We start from the raw sequence: 14866 nt of genomic DNA on the forward strand, positions 1-14866 counted from the left end.
TATATTTCTTGTGTGCGTGTGTATGTCACTGAACTCCTCCTAGACGGCTGGACCGATTTTGATGAATTTTTTTTGTGTGAGTTCAAGGGGAGAGGATGGTTTAGATTATGACGCTGAAACTAGCAGCCACTCTTTATATCTCTGCTTCTAAACAACAGATTGAGTTGTAACTTTACACAAATTAGTATCGTTTGTTCATCTATTTATGGGAAAAAATCCAAAGGGTAAATACCACCCCTTCTATTTTTTTTTTAAATTTGAAAACTAAAAAAGGAGGTTAATTCGATATAAAAGCTAAAAAATTAATGTTACTAAGCATAAAATAGGGTCAAAATTTGAAAACAATTTATAATAACAAGAAAGATTAGAAAAAAAAAAAAATTTACTTTAATTTTTTTTTAATTTGGGATTTTTTCTAAGCTGACGATTAAATAAAATTTATTAAAGTTATCATATCTCGGCTCATAGACACTGCATTTTGTTGTAACTTTGCAGAAACCTTTTCTTTACTATCAAGAAAAGATAAGACAATTTTCAAAGCGGATACTCAACCCCTTCTATTTTTTTTTTATTTTTTTTTTCTCTAAGACAACGCCTATGTACCATTTCTTCAAATGTCTATATCTCTGCTCGTGGAAACTACATTTTGTTGTAACTTCGCAGAAACCTTTCTGTTACTGTCTAGAAACGATGATAAAAATTTCAAAAGGGATACTCAATCCCTTCTATTTTTTTTTATTTTTTTTTTCTCTAAGACAATGCCTATATACTACTTCTTCAAATGTCTATATCTCTGCTCGTGGACACTACATTTTCTTGTAACTTCGCAGAAACCTTTCTGTTACTGTCTAAAAACGATGATAAAAATTTCAAAAGGGATACTCAACCCTTTCTATTTTTTTTTATATTTTTTTTTTCTCTAAGACAATGCCTATCTACTACTTCTTCAAATGTCTATATCTCTGCTCGTGGACACTACATTTTCTTGTAACTTCGCAGAAACCTTTCTATTACTGTCTAAAAACGATGATGAAAATTTCAAAAGGGATACTCAACCCTTTCTATTTTTTTTTTTATATTTTTTTTTTCTCTAAGACAATGCCTATCTACTACTTCTTCAAATGTCTATATCTCTGCTCGTGGACACTACATTTTGTTGTAACTTCGCAGAAACCTTTCTGTTACTGTCTAGAAACGATGATAAAAATTTCAAAAAGGATACTCAACCCTTTCTATTTTTTTTAATTTTTTTTTTCTCTAAGACAATGCCTATGTACTACTTCTTCAAATGTCTATATCTCTGCTCGTGGACACTACATTTTGTTGTAACTTCGTAGAAACCTTTCTATTACTGTCTAAAAACGATGATAAAAATTTCAAAAGGGATACTCAATCCCTTCTATTTTTTTTTATTTTTTTTCTCTAGTTACAACAAAATGTAGTGTCCACGAGCAGAGATATAGACATTTGAATGGTATATAGGCGTTGTCTTAGAGAAAAAATAAAAATTAAAAAAAATAGAAGGGGTTGAGTATCCCTTTTGAAATTTTTATCATCGTTTTTAGATAGTAATAGAAAGGTTTCTACGAAGTTACAACAAAATGTAGTGTCGACGAGCAGAGATATAGACATTTGAAGAAGTAGTACATAGGCATTGTCGTAGAGAAAAAAAAAAATTAAAAAAAATAGAACGGATTGAGTCTGTCTAGAAACGATGATAAAAATTTCAAATTTTTATCATCGTTTCTAGACAGTTATAGAAATGTTTCTGCGAAGTTACAACAAAATGTAGTGTCCACGAGCAGAGATATGATTACTTTCACAAATACAATATAATTGCCTCCTTAGGGAAATTGCAATATTAAAAAAATAATCAAAGTGGATTATTTATTTTTTTACCTTTTTTTCTAATTTTTTTAATATTCTGAACGACCTTTGATTTAAATTTTAACCTTATTTCATGCTTAAAGACATAGATTTTTTGCTTTTATATCGAATTAACCTCCCTGTTTGGGTTTTTAAATATAAAAAATAGAAGGGGTGGAATTTATCCTTTAGATCTTTTTCATAGTGAGATGATATAACGTCACTAATTTCTGTACAGTTACAACTTAATCCGTTGCTTTTTTAAGAGATATAAAGCGTGGCTTCTAGTTTCAGTGTCATTTAATTTTGGCTGCTAGCTGCTAGTTTCAGTTTCATTTTAGATTCACAATTTGGTCCACTGGAAAATGTTTATTTAACTAATTTTTCATTTATAAGTAGTTGTTAATTTTGGAATGTTTTACATTGGATCCGGTAGACTGCGCTACCATCGCAGCATCAAATATTAAATATTATTCTCTTTAATTTCAGTTTGTCCCGACAGTTGGTGCTGCGATCAAATTGAGAAAAATATTTGAAATTTTGTGTTATGGCAAAACAACGTTTGCGAGGTCAGCTAGTATTTCTATAGAAATAAAATCCGGATACGAATACTCTATACGAGGATATAAAGCAACTAATAATTAATTAATCAAACATAAAACAAGTTAAACGGTAATAAAAAATATTTTAATTTTAACACATACGGAAATTCATAGTTCATCAATTAACACGAAAAAGAAATATAATAGTGCAGTGCTTCCGCTACGCATAATGTTGTTTCAATGACGCGCAACGCACGTCGATGACGTCATAGAGTACGTAGTAAGAAATAGGCAAGCGTGAATTAGTTCAGTGCTTTTTACCTTTTGACCTTTTGACCTTAGCCTACCTTAGAGCCGTAAGCTAGTAAGCTAGTAGCCGACCAAGTTATTTATAAAAAAAAGTTAATAAAGCTAAGTAATTATATTAACAGACTATAAAAAATACCTATAACACCATAGAAGATACAAAAAGTACAATTGAAAATGGCGAGACAGTCGCAGTTTCCAAAAAAAATTTGGCAGTTATTTTAACTTTTAGTATTAAAATTTGCATGTCATCATGAGCATGTCCGTAACGCGAACTCATAAGATTTCCCCCTACCAAACAGTGCCCAACGCGGCTAAAGTTTTCACTTCAAAAATTGGGAATCCAAAAGTTTAAAGAAAACAAGTGATACACAAACATAAAAGAAAAACTTTCGGTCAAGAATGTCATTCGATTATAAGAAATAATTGGATGGGATTTTTATTGGAACTCCAGGAAAGAAATGTTACCGAAATTTATTTAAAAATTGTGACTTTGTTTACGCGTTCTAGAAGAAAAGGGGGTGTGTGCAATTCACAGAACTTAGTAGTTTCACTTCACTTCTTCGTAGTGCGAAGAAATGAAGTGATGATGTTCCTGAAGACTTGGTGTTAATTAACAACTTAATTTAGCTGATTTCGCAAAAATTTTTAGGCTTTATTACGCCTTACACTCAATGGACAGGATATGGATCCTAGTCCGGAAACCCATAGTATATATTTAATAAATCCTATCACAGTATGTCTAAATTATATGCTGTGGTAGAAAAGAACTTTTCAGCTTTATAATATTAGTACACATTGTGAAATTACTGCCGATCCGCAATGTACATTCGGGTGAGTAGAAACTTAGTAAGAAATTCAACAGAAATAACAAAAATAAAAACGCCAATATACGAACTTTAAATATTCACTTCATCATATGATAAACAGCGTCATCTACGACAAACTAAGAAGTCAAATGCTTTTAATTTATTTTACGTAAATTAAAATACATACAATAAATTTATTTAAACAAACAAGTTACAAGGAGTTACAAGTTTTAATAAACTTTCAGTAAACCGCAGCCTTTGTTGGTCTGACGGGCTGACAGCTTGACGGACAGACGAACAGAGCGAGCAAGAAATCCTTCAAGTGTGACATGGTAAACTTCAATACAAGCACTTTTTGTGTATTTTTGAATGAAAAATTAGGAAGAAGGCTATAATTATGCACTTACAAGACAGAATTTACTTCCCTAAAAGCTTATTTTAGTTTGGTCAAGAACATTTTTGATTATGCTAATCATCCGCGACCACGGAGCATGCAACGTCGCCGAAATATCGGAAGTTTCAAAATTATAGTCGCGGTAAGTCCCCTAGAATCAAAAGTACTAACTAGCTCATGTATTAGCATCTACTAATTTGATTTTCTTAAACTGTTTTCTTATACTGTTTGTGTTCTCTCTTGTTCGTATATTTAAATAAAAATCCAAAAAATATAATTCCAAATATATAAATCTGTTTATTTTTGTATCAGAGACTACTAATACGAATCATATTTTTTTAAATCCACAGGTAAAATAAAACTGTCAATGTTAAATAAGAAACGATCCATTTTTAAATCGATTTTATTAAAGTTGCATTTTGACAAAAAAAAGAAAAGAAGTTTAAACAATCTAAATTAGAAACGTCATTTTTTTTTTGTTTTTAAATCAATTATATTAAATTTCATAACATGCATTGTTGCAAGACTACTGTTACACGCATAATATGGTGCAAAACCTTTCTTGGAGAAATCCGACTTAGACTAATTTAGTGATTATATATTTAAAAAAAAAAAAAAATACAATCAATTTTAATTTCATTCAAAATCACCGCAACCGCTGTTAAAACTTAACGTACATCATTATTAATTAAACTAAAACGCTTAAGCGCTCGAATTAACATTTGCATAAAATTACAGATTAAGTAAGTACATAATACAACAATAGTATTGTCTTGAGAAAGAAACTTCGGTCTTAATAGTTTGAACGATCTCCTTAATTTCTACTGCGGCTTTGTAACTGCTTTGAGGATACAGGATTAAGAACAAACGAACATTTGCTATACACTATCTGTGTCGCGCGGTTTCACCTGAGTTAATTTAATAAAAAATAGCTATAGCCTTTCTCGGTAAATGGGCTGCTATCTGATGCAAGAAGAATTTTTCAATTCGTCCAGGGAATCAGTAGTGATATATAGTAGATAATAATTTGTAACAAAAATAGCTATAGCCTTTCTCGGTAAATGGGTTGCAATCTGATGCAAAAAAAAAATTCAATTCGTCCATGAGATTTAGATGATCATTTGTCTGTACATGAGAAATATTTAGGCGTAGTTTTCAACGTTCGAAAAACAGCCTTAATCCATAAAAGGGAAAACAACTCATCTAAATAGATAATTTATATTATTGTCCAGAAAATTATAGGTTTTAGTGTCAAGTTCACATGACATTAATAACCACAAGAAATCGTTGTTGAATGAAAAGTATGGGTATTTATTATATGCGTCTGAAGGTTTTTGGCAGTAATGATGATACTAATTTACATAACTAATAACTTTGATTATAAACACGTGATATCGCGTTGTTTGATGAGACGAATAATTTTTATGTTAATTGAATTATCTTCATCATTACTAATGCTACTAAGTTTTTTATATAATTGTGTATGCGTTTGATTTATTTGCGTGTTTGGTTAAATCTGTGTTAAACCCTGAAATCTGTTAATGTTCTATTTCTTTAGCTTGCTAAATAGTGTTATACTAATTAAAATTATAAATTTATTAAATTATAATTTATAAAATTGCTTTCATTTTATTTTACTAAATAATATTAATATTAATTAATTAGTGGGATGGGTTTATTTTTATTATACGATTTGCAAATTATAAATCTACAATGAAAAAAAAATATGCGTTAAAATGTACTATTATTTAAAAAATAAAACTAAAGTCGAATATAATTAAGTTCACTTAAAACTTGTGAGTTAAAGATAGCCATTACATCTGCTAAAGACGGTTTAATCTGTGCCATTGAAGGCGTTGGCGGGAACAATGACATAATGTGACAGATTAACAATACCGAGGTCACCGCTTACTTGTTTAATTATAGCAAAACACTAATGTTTTTGTTTTGCTTTTAGGTCTTAATAGAAAAATACATCTCTATTTCTTATCTAGGTCAAATCTTGATAACGCCACAGTTTCAAAATCAAAATTTACTTTATTTAAGTAGGCTTGAATAGCAGTTTTTAATCAACCTTTAACAAATTGAAATTATATTAGTTTAAATTAACTCTACATATTTAAAAATAAATGTACCGCTGATTCAGAATGCGGATTCTGCTGAGAAGAATCAGCAAGAAACTTCGCAGTTACTCTTTAAAAAAAAAGATATTTTATTATATAAAAAAAAAATCCTGTATGAAATTAACCGCCCCTAAATCATGTACGGATTATTTTTTATAATTAAAATCTTTGAAAGTACTTTATAGATATCACTCATACTTTTTAAAAGTTTTGTAATACTTTTTGTTCTATATCGATTATTTTTAGTTATTGGCGGGTGTGTTGAGTGGTTCCATTCAAGGCACAGGTGTAATTGAAAATCTCTATATGAACAAATTCGAAATAGCCGGTATCAGTACAATTTGTAAATGTGTAGTTATGACGGCATTATAAAATTAAGAAATTTTAGCAGAAAATTAATAAATTGCGGATGTCAACGACTATTTAAACTACGTGTTTACAGTATTTAAGATAATATACAAAATGGGGTTAGCTTGTGTATAATAATATTGATCTTGATGTTGTAATATTATAAATGCAAAGGTTAATAGACGTTTGTTAACGCGCTCTGGAACGTTAAAACGGTTCTAGTGGAAAGGCATAGAGATCGTCGTTGTCAGATATAGCGCAACATCACTTATATGAAAATTTATATATATATATATATATATATATATATATATATATATATATAAAGTTGTATTAACATCTAACAAATATGTTTCACTAAATATGTGTTATTGAAGGATTTACTAAAGACAATGAAATGATGTTTGTGACAGGCTGACAATGGCGAGGTCGTCACGGACATGTCTAATTATAGCCTATAGAAATATGTTCGTTTATTACTTTTCTTTGTATTCTTTATAATATCTATGGCGGAGATAAAATGTATTTTATTGCTTACTAGTTGCGCCACGCGCCACGAACGTAAAGATGAAAAGTATCTTATGTATTATTCTAGATTTCCAGCTATGTACGTACTAAGTTCCATTAAAATCGGTCTAGTAGTTTTTGAGCGAAAGAGTAACAAACATTCAAACATACATACGTACATACATCTATTTATATATAGTCACAAACTTTTGCATTTTAATATTAGTAGGATTATGAGTTATTTTAAAAATGTTACAAAGTATAGAATCAAATTTTATATTTATCTTAAAAAGCGTACCATGTTTTGTTGTACATTTCCTCGCTAAAATAAAGGAAAGGATTTTTGAAGTAAACCTTCTTTACGCATGAGAATGTTACGAAAAGTGTGATTCTACGAGGCGAACGGAAGTTGAGAGGGAGATATAAGTTAGATGGAGCTAAAGAAGTTTGACTTCAGTCGTGTGGACACACTCGTGTTTTTTTCATATTAATTCTGTAGCTGATATTTACAGTACGTATTGATAAATACTATTTTAATGAACATCTCAATATACTGTAATTTCTATATCATAGATCTATATCATAGTATGGTACAAGGGCACGTAAAAATGTTGTCTGTTACTAAGCAAAACGGAATTTAGAGAAGGAAGTAGGGTTTTTTTTTTCGGTGAGCGGCATTCGGCAGACTTCGTTGAGTCTTCACTTTGAATATTTTGCAATGTTTGAAATACGTCCTGTCAGTTCTAACATAATGATATAGTCCCGTCAATATAGACATTTAAAATAACGAAATTTCCCAGCGGGTCAAATATTGGTAGAGCTGGGGTTTACCATTACAAATAAAGTTTTAAAAATCCCCATCGATCCTATGTATGCTACAAAAGTTGTTCGGGGTCGAAGGTCAAAATTTGAGGTTTTTTTTGGATTTTTCTCGAAAACGGTGTTTTATAAAAAAAACCTCTAACCAAAGTTATCTTAAAATTCTCTACAAAAATGGTCTTCATGATTTTTTTCCTAAGAGTTACCATTCCTGAGATAATTTGGCTGAGATAGCCTGGCTATTCTTGGCTATATGGGGGATTCTCTCAAAGATAGGATTAGAAATGAGATTATCCCCGAGAGAACGAAAGTAACCCTAATAACATAGCCCACTTAGTAAGTGCTACGGCCCGCTGGACCGATTATTTACGTAAGATTGCCGGTGAAGGATGGATGAGGATTGCTGAAAATCGGGATGTTTGGCGGGAACTTGAGGAGACCTACGTTTAGCAGGGGATTGCGATAGGCTGAAGTAACTAACTGATTGACAAATACACATAATATTAAAAGAGATTTTTAGATTTGTGTGATATAACTATTAAATACAATTTGAAATTATTTCTTGTATAACAGGTATAACATGTTTTTTTCTTTACTTACATTAGTTTTTTTTGATAAACAGGAAGCCTTATCTGTAACAATAATGTATAAATTAGTATTGATATAGAAATATAAACAACGATAATTCTATAAATAAATAATATAATATATATCTTATAAATAAAATTCTCGTGTCACAATGTTAGTTACAATACTCCTCGAACACGGCTGGACCGATTTTTATTAAATTTTAATAATAACATATATGACAAAACAACGTTTGCGGGGTCAGCTAGTAATTATATAATGTTGAAAATATATATTTGAATTTTTAAAACAAATTATAATTTTTTCATTTTACTTTTAAGACAAGGTGAGTTTCTTATCTGGTCACGCTGGAAAAGTGGAGCAGTAACTATTATAATAGGAGGAACAAATTGTCTAGTATATCAGAAAAATAATATAATAAAATCCTTCGTTATATATGTATATAACCGCATTACATAGGCTATTCAATGCAATTGAATTCATATACCTAATATTTATTGTATACTGACTATATTTACTAATACTGTACGACATAAAAGATATTCTCATTGCTAAATAGAGTACATATGTGTACATACGATTCAAACTGTAACATCCCATAGCTGAGCATCTGGCTCTGGCTCTTTCTCCATGTAGGAGAAAGATCGGATTAATCCATCCACTGCGGGTTGGTGATATTCCTACAATTCGCTATCAAGTGTTACAATAATTCGACAGCTTACCATGCTCTCCGAGGCACGGTGAGGAGACCCACAATGACAAAGATCCAAACCGGAATCAAATATTTGTATAAATATAAATACTCATCTCGAAAGAGAATCGAACCCACAAACAGCCGTTGTGTAGGCGCCAACACAGCACGTGCATCACTTCACCAGAGCGTATGTGTACGTATAATACTAAATATATGTAACTAGCTGCCCGGACAGACTTCGTTCTGTCAATAGTAATTTTTTTTTTGTATTAACACCTTCCGTGGGCCTTAAGGAACATACAAAAAAATAAATTAGCCGAGCCATTCTCGAGTTATGCGCTTAACAACATTCATTTTTATTTATATAGATAGCTTCCGCCCGCAGCTTCGCCCGTGTGGATTTCGGACTTCAAAAATGGAGGAGGTTCTCAATTCGTAGGGATGTTTTTTAATATATGGTGCGTATGCAGGTGGTCCCATTGTCCAGTTAGGATCTGATGATGGGATCCTGGTGAAATCGCAGGAACTTCTTAAATATTATAGGCAAACCTATGACGATTTTGGTATTTTTATGTGTAACTTGTTTGTCTGTTTTTAAAAATACGATGATTAGGTATATCATATCATCGTCGAAACTCCCCAATAATGACTATGTTTCCCTATTACTTCGAGGCCAGTGTATCGACTTGGATAATTCTTATTATGTTTGAAAGAGTAAACATTGCAGCTGGTCCTATAGTAACCAGGTCAGGATGTGGTGATGGGAGCCTAGAGTAATTGAAATAACTCCTCGCATATTATAGACACATCCAGTGTTTTAGGTATAGATAAAGAAGTATATGTGATGACAAAGATATCTACACATTGTTGATGATGAAGCTGTAAGGTAGGCACCGGATATTTAAAAGTGAATACTTTTTACTTGAAACGTTGTGTATAAGGAATATTTCTATTGAAATATTTCCTTATACACATTGGGCAATTTCTGTTGCGTAAATCGCGCATTGTCCTGTCTAATGCCTCAACTGATGCTTTATGGGACATGGAAGCTTCGTCCCAAATAATCAAGCTACAATCCTGCATTAATTTACCTGTTTTACTCTGTTTTGAGATGTTACAAACGCTAGAGACGTCGTCACTGCAAATTTTTAAAGGTAGTTTGAAAGTGGAATGTGCAGTTCGCCCGCCTTTCAAAAGTGTGGCTGCAATACCGGACGACGCCACGGCAAGAGCAATTTTTCTGTCAGACCTTACTTTTGCTAATAATAAATTAATTATAAATGTTTTACCCGTGCCCCCGGGTGCATCTAGAAAGAACATTTTCCCTTCATTACTATTAACTGATGACAATATTTGGTCATAAACAATTTTTTGTTCTGGATTTAAGCGATGTTCATCTTGAATTGTCTGTAAGAGTTGGGTGTAATCATAGTCAGTCTCTCGTAAATCCTCGATGTTGTTCATTGCATAAAGATTTGAATTTAACGGCAAGTTAAAACCAAAATCTTTTATACTTTTACCTGATAGAGATTCGACCTCTTTATTTAATTCATTTAAAGCTTCATCAAAAATATTTTGGTCGTACTCTAAATCATCTGATGACAGTTCTTGTCGTCTGCGTTGCAGTATATCTTCGGACATACTTTCCTGATAGTTTTGCCAAAGAAGATGCGGGTCCGTGATTTGGCAGAACGATATCATAATGGCAAAAAGGCACCTAAGTGATTTTGGTGAACAGCATATGGCTGCTTCAGAGAGCGTACTCTCCCAGTGACTGTCATCTTCGAGGAGGCCCATAGCTTTGCAAGCCCCTTGGAATGTGTCGTAAGTTACACCTTCAAAAGTGCGGAGACTTCTAAACGAAGTAGGGCCTTTTATAACGTGGAGTAACAACCGCAAATGAAAACATTCTGCATTATTAGGGTGTACCACGTACACCCTTCCAAGAGCATCTGTTTTTCTCACGCCAGGGTACCCGAGAACTACCGCCCCCTGCTTTCGTCGTTGGAATTTTTTCGTATTTTGATTCCAGGTATAATAGGCAGGCACCTTGTCGTAGGTCAGAGTTTTTGCGAAGTCGTCCTCTGCACATAGTTTGAAAAACGCTGTTAAAGTAGTATCTCTTGGATTATTCACAATGTCATTTACATTATTTTCAGTGAAATACACCCGCTGTCCGTTTTCTAAATGAACAGCGAGGTGTGTGACAGTTGGTGCTCTTTCATGAATATTGAAGGACATAATCCGCCATAGTGCTTCAGAACTACAAATGTAGCGGCCAGATTGAAATTGTTCTACTTCATTTGTAGAATGTAAACTAAACGTAGCCTGGTCACTTCCTTTATTGATGTATTTAGTGACATATTTTATTGATTTCACGGAACTGCAAAGTTCTACATTAACATGCGCCTCGAAAATTTTTAATAATAGTTTATTGTAAGGCACTACCCATCTGTTATCAATTTCGTAATTACGAATAGCAGCCTTGCGTCCTCCTTCCTCTGGTGATAATCTTCTATACTTTGGATAGCCATCATCACCAGTTGAAGTTTGACTCTGATAAGGTTTTGGGAATTTTTTTGAACATTTTCCCTCATGCATGCATGGCGAGTTAGGGTTTAAAGCTCCACAGGGTCCGTGAATCATGTTCCTTACCACGATGTCATACAATGTTGGGTCTTCGTCTTGGTCTGGTAATTCTGCCGTTATAACTGTGTCAATTTGGTCGGGCCTGATTTTATTTGTCAGCCACAAAAGCAAATGTATATGTGGCAGCCCACGTTTTTGCCACTCCACCGTGTACATGTGACAGCGTGTCGGACCAAATACGTTTACCTTATTTATTAAGTGTAATAGTTTTTGTACTTTTAAATGAAACACACGATTTAAAATGTCATATCGGTCTTGAGGTGTTGCGGTGGAATGCAGATTATCTTTTATTTCTTTCCAATTAGGATTACAGGTCATAGTAATGAAGAGGTCAGGTTTCCCGTAATTCCTGACATAGGTCATGGCATCTTGAGTTTTTTCGTGTAAGTATCTTGGTCCGCCAGTAAAAGATGACGGTAATATTACCAGCTGCCCAATATTGTTTGTCGTGTGTTCATTAGAATGTAAAGCATCCTGTAAGTGTATATAATTTTCTGCGCGTAATTGTGTTTGGTTATTTCGTATAAAAGCTAAACGTTCTGATTCTAGTTTAGCATACTGATCTACAACATATTGATTCAGTAACATTCCGTACCTTAGTAAAACATTATAATGATTATGGCGTTCCATTAAAACGATAGCAATAATAATTCATACATGAAACTTTCTTCTGTACTCTGTCTCCTGTAGAAGGATTAACTTGGGGAATATCAATTGTGTATCCGTCTTCACCTCGACAAAACATCAATGGATATTGAAGACTGTCATATGAACGATGTAGTTCGGAAATTTTGTGGAGATTTTCGTCGCGGCTTCGAAGAACGATATCCCTTTTGTCAAATTGTTGTCCAGCAATGACAACTGCTACTTCACTGGTAGAAGGAGCATTATACCGTCCACGGTGTTCACCGTCAGGTACCCTGCTGGCATGAATTACTACATTGTAATCTGGGACATCGAGAGAGATACTTTCCATTGCAGTTTTAAAAGATTGTACGTATCTATTATGCAAATGCAACATGTTTTGCAATGACCTGACTATAGAGTTATCAAGTGGTGTTCTTGAATTACTATTACTAATATTACATCGAGTCGTTGCTTGAACTTCAGGATCGGAAATAAAATATATCTGCAAAAACTTATGGTCGTCAGGAACTTGTGGAAGAAGACTACCTGCAAGGTGGTAAACCTGGCCCTGGACTTTAAATGTTGGCATGAAGCCGTTTTCAACTACTCGTTGACTTTTGAATGAAGTCATCTGGAACGCATTATTATACCGCCGAATATGACGCATAAATTCTGTATGCTTTGGATGACTTTCATCAAGTAGAGAATTTAAAGGTTCAGGTGGAGCACCTATTTCATCTAATTTTACCTTACCATTTGAACAACATAAACCTTTTGACTCATCTTTCCATCTCAGTGCCGAACAGTATTGACAAACAATGGAAGGAGAACCTATACAAACGATACGATAATTTTGATAATCAATTGTTGTACTGTAATTCATTGCCGAGTACTCTTTATTGGACCATCTATTATTATTTTGTGTTCCATTAGTTGGCATATTATTCCTAAAATTTATGTGCCGAATACGATCGTTTTGTAGTCGGAGTTGTCTTCTCTCAGATGTTTCAGTTTCCATTAAAGCATTGTGTCTATCACGATCTAAAGATAAACGTAGGTTACGTTCAGCAGAGGATTCGCGTAGCCTCTGAGAAACATGTCTTTCGCGATCCAACGACAAACGTAAATCACGTTCCGCCGAGGATTCGCGCAGTCTTTGCGAAACATACCTTTCACGGTCCAACGACAAACGTACGTTACGTTCAGCAGAGGATTCGCGCAGTCTTTGTGAAACATGTCTTTCACGGTCCAACGACAAACGTACGTTACGTTCAGCAGAGGATTCACGCAGTCTTTGTGAAACATGTCTTTCACGATCTAACGACAAACGTACATCACGTTCCGCCGAGGATTCGCGCAGTCTTTGCGAAACATACCTTTCACGATCCAACGACAAACGTACGTTACGTTCAGCAGAGGATTCGCGCAGTCTTTGTAAAACATGTCTTTCACGGTCCAACGACAAACGTACGTTACGTTCAGCAGAGGATTCACGCAGTTTTTGTGAAACATGTCTTTCACGATCCAACGACAAACGTAAATCACGTTCTGCCGAGGATTCACGCAGTCTTTGCGAAACATACCTTTCACGGTCCAACGACAAACGTACGTTACGTTCAGCAGAGGATTCGCGCAGTCTTTGTGAAACATGTCTTTCACGATCCAACGACAAACGTGCGTTACGTTCCGCAGAAGACTCTCGCAGTCTTTGCGAAATATGTCTTTCACGGTCCAATGATAAACGCAGTTCTCTCTCTTCATTATTTTCACTATTCCGATTCAAACGAAGTCTTTTAGCAGCAGACGTACTGCGTCCTATATTTGGCCTTCTTCTCGGCATGATTATCTACCTAAGTTTAATAAGAAATTGAATAAAGAGGTACTTAATAGAAACAGTTTAATGAATCTAAATAATATTTATTTACAACAACTTCCCTACAACACCCAAGTAACAAAAAAGTAATATACATGAACTTAAATAGACTCACGAAAATTATTTACAAAAATCTATTTATAACAACTAAGTACGGAAAAGTAAAGTACTTGGTTATTTAAAAAGTAACGAAAGAACCAAACGAAAAGAAGAAAGTAAACTGAAAGGTTTCTTACACCACCTACTAAGTATGAAAATAATTAATTAAGGAATATACATGAACTTAAATAGACTCACGAAAATTATTTACAAAAATCTATTTATAGCAACCAAGTACGGAAAAGTAAGGTACTTGGTTATTTAATAATTGTGTTTGCTCGCAAACGAAAAAAAAACCGACTTCAATTACATCGACAAGTAATACGTAGATCGACGAAAAAATAGTCAAGCAACTACGCGTTATCAAAGATTATTCAAAAAGTAGTTATCAGATCTCAATAAAATTTATATGTGACCACATGATAAACATCAGCTTTCGATTAAATAAAAAATTATCAAAATTGGTACACCCATTAAAAAGTTATTACGGATTTTCGAGAGTTTCCCTCGATTTCTATGGGATCCCATCATCAAATCCTGGTTTCCTTATCACGGTAACAAACTAAGGATATCCCCTTTCCAACAAAAGAAGAATTATCAAAATCGGTACATCCAGTAAAAA

General features: G+C 33.4%; 1 protein-coding gene across 1 annotated transcript; it reads right to left on the reverse strand.

The window, feature by feature from the left end:
- Positions 1-5986: 5986 nt before the first annotated feature.
- Positions 5987-13370, reverse strand: LOC123660572. The gene is made up of 5 exons (XM_045595629.1): positions 13335-13370; positions 12322-12903; positions 11879-12119; positions 10088-11695; positions 5987-5991 (listed from the first exon to the last, which is right to left on the reverse strand). The coding sequence occupies exons 1-5, from the start codon at positions 13368-13370 to the stop codon at positions 5987-5989; spliced, it is 2472 nt and encodes an 823-aa protein (XP_045451585.1).
- Positions 13371-14866: the final 1496 nt, after the last annotated feature.

The sequence above is a fragment of the Melitaea cinxia genome, chromosome 15 (assembly GCF_905220565.1).
Source record: "Melitaea cinxia chromosome 15, ilMelCinx1.1, whole genome shotgun sequence".
Lineage (NCBI taxonomy): Eukaryota > Metazoa > Arthropoda > Insecta > Lepidoptera > Nymphalidae > Melitaea > Melitaea cinxia.

Excerpts from the sequence above, each read along its gene's own strand:
- LOC123660572 (XM_045595629.1), bottom strand. The coding sequence starts at position 13,370 with ATGTTTCTCAGAGGCTACGCGAATCCTCTGCTGAAC. Across the intron at positions 12,904-13,334 it reads ACGCGAATCCTCTGCTGAAC|ATGACTTCATTCAAAAGTCA; the intron begins GTAACCTACGTT and ends AATGCGTTCCAG. Across the intron at positions 11,696-11,878 it reads CCGATATGACATTTTAAATC|AATTACCAGACCAAGACGAA; the intron begins GTGTGTTTCATT and ends TTATAACGGCAG.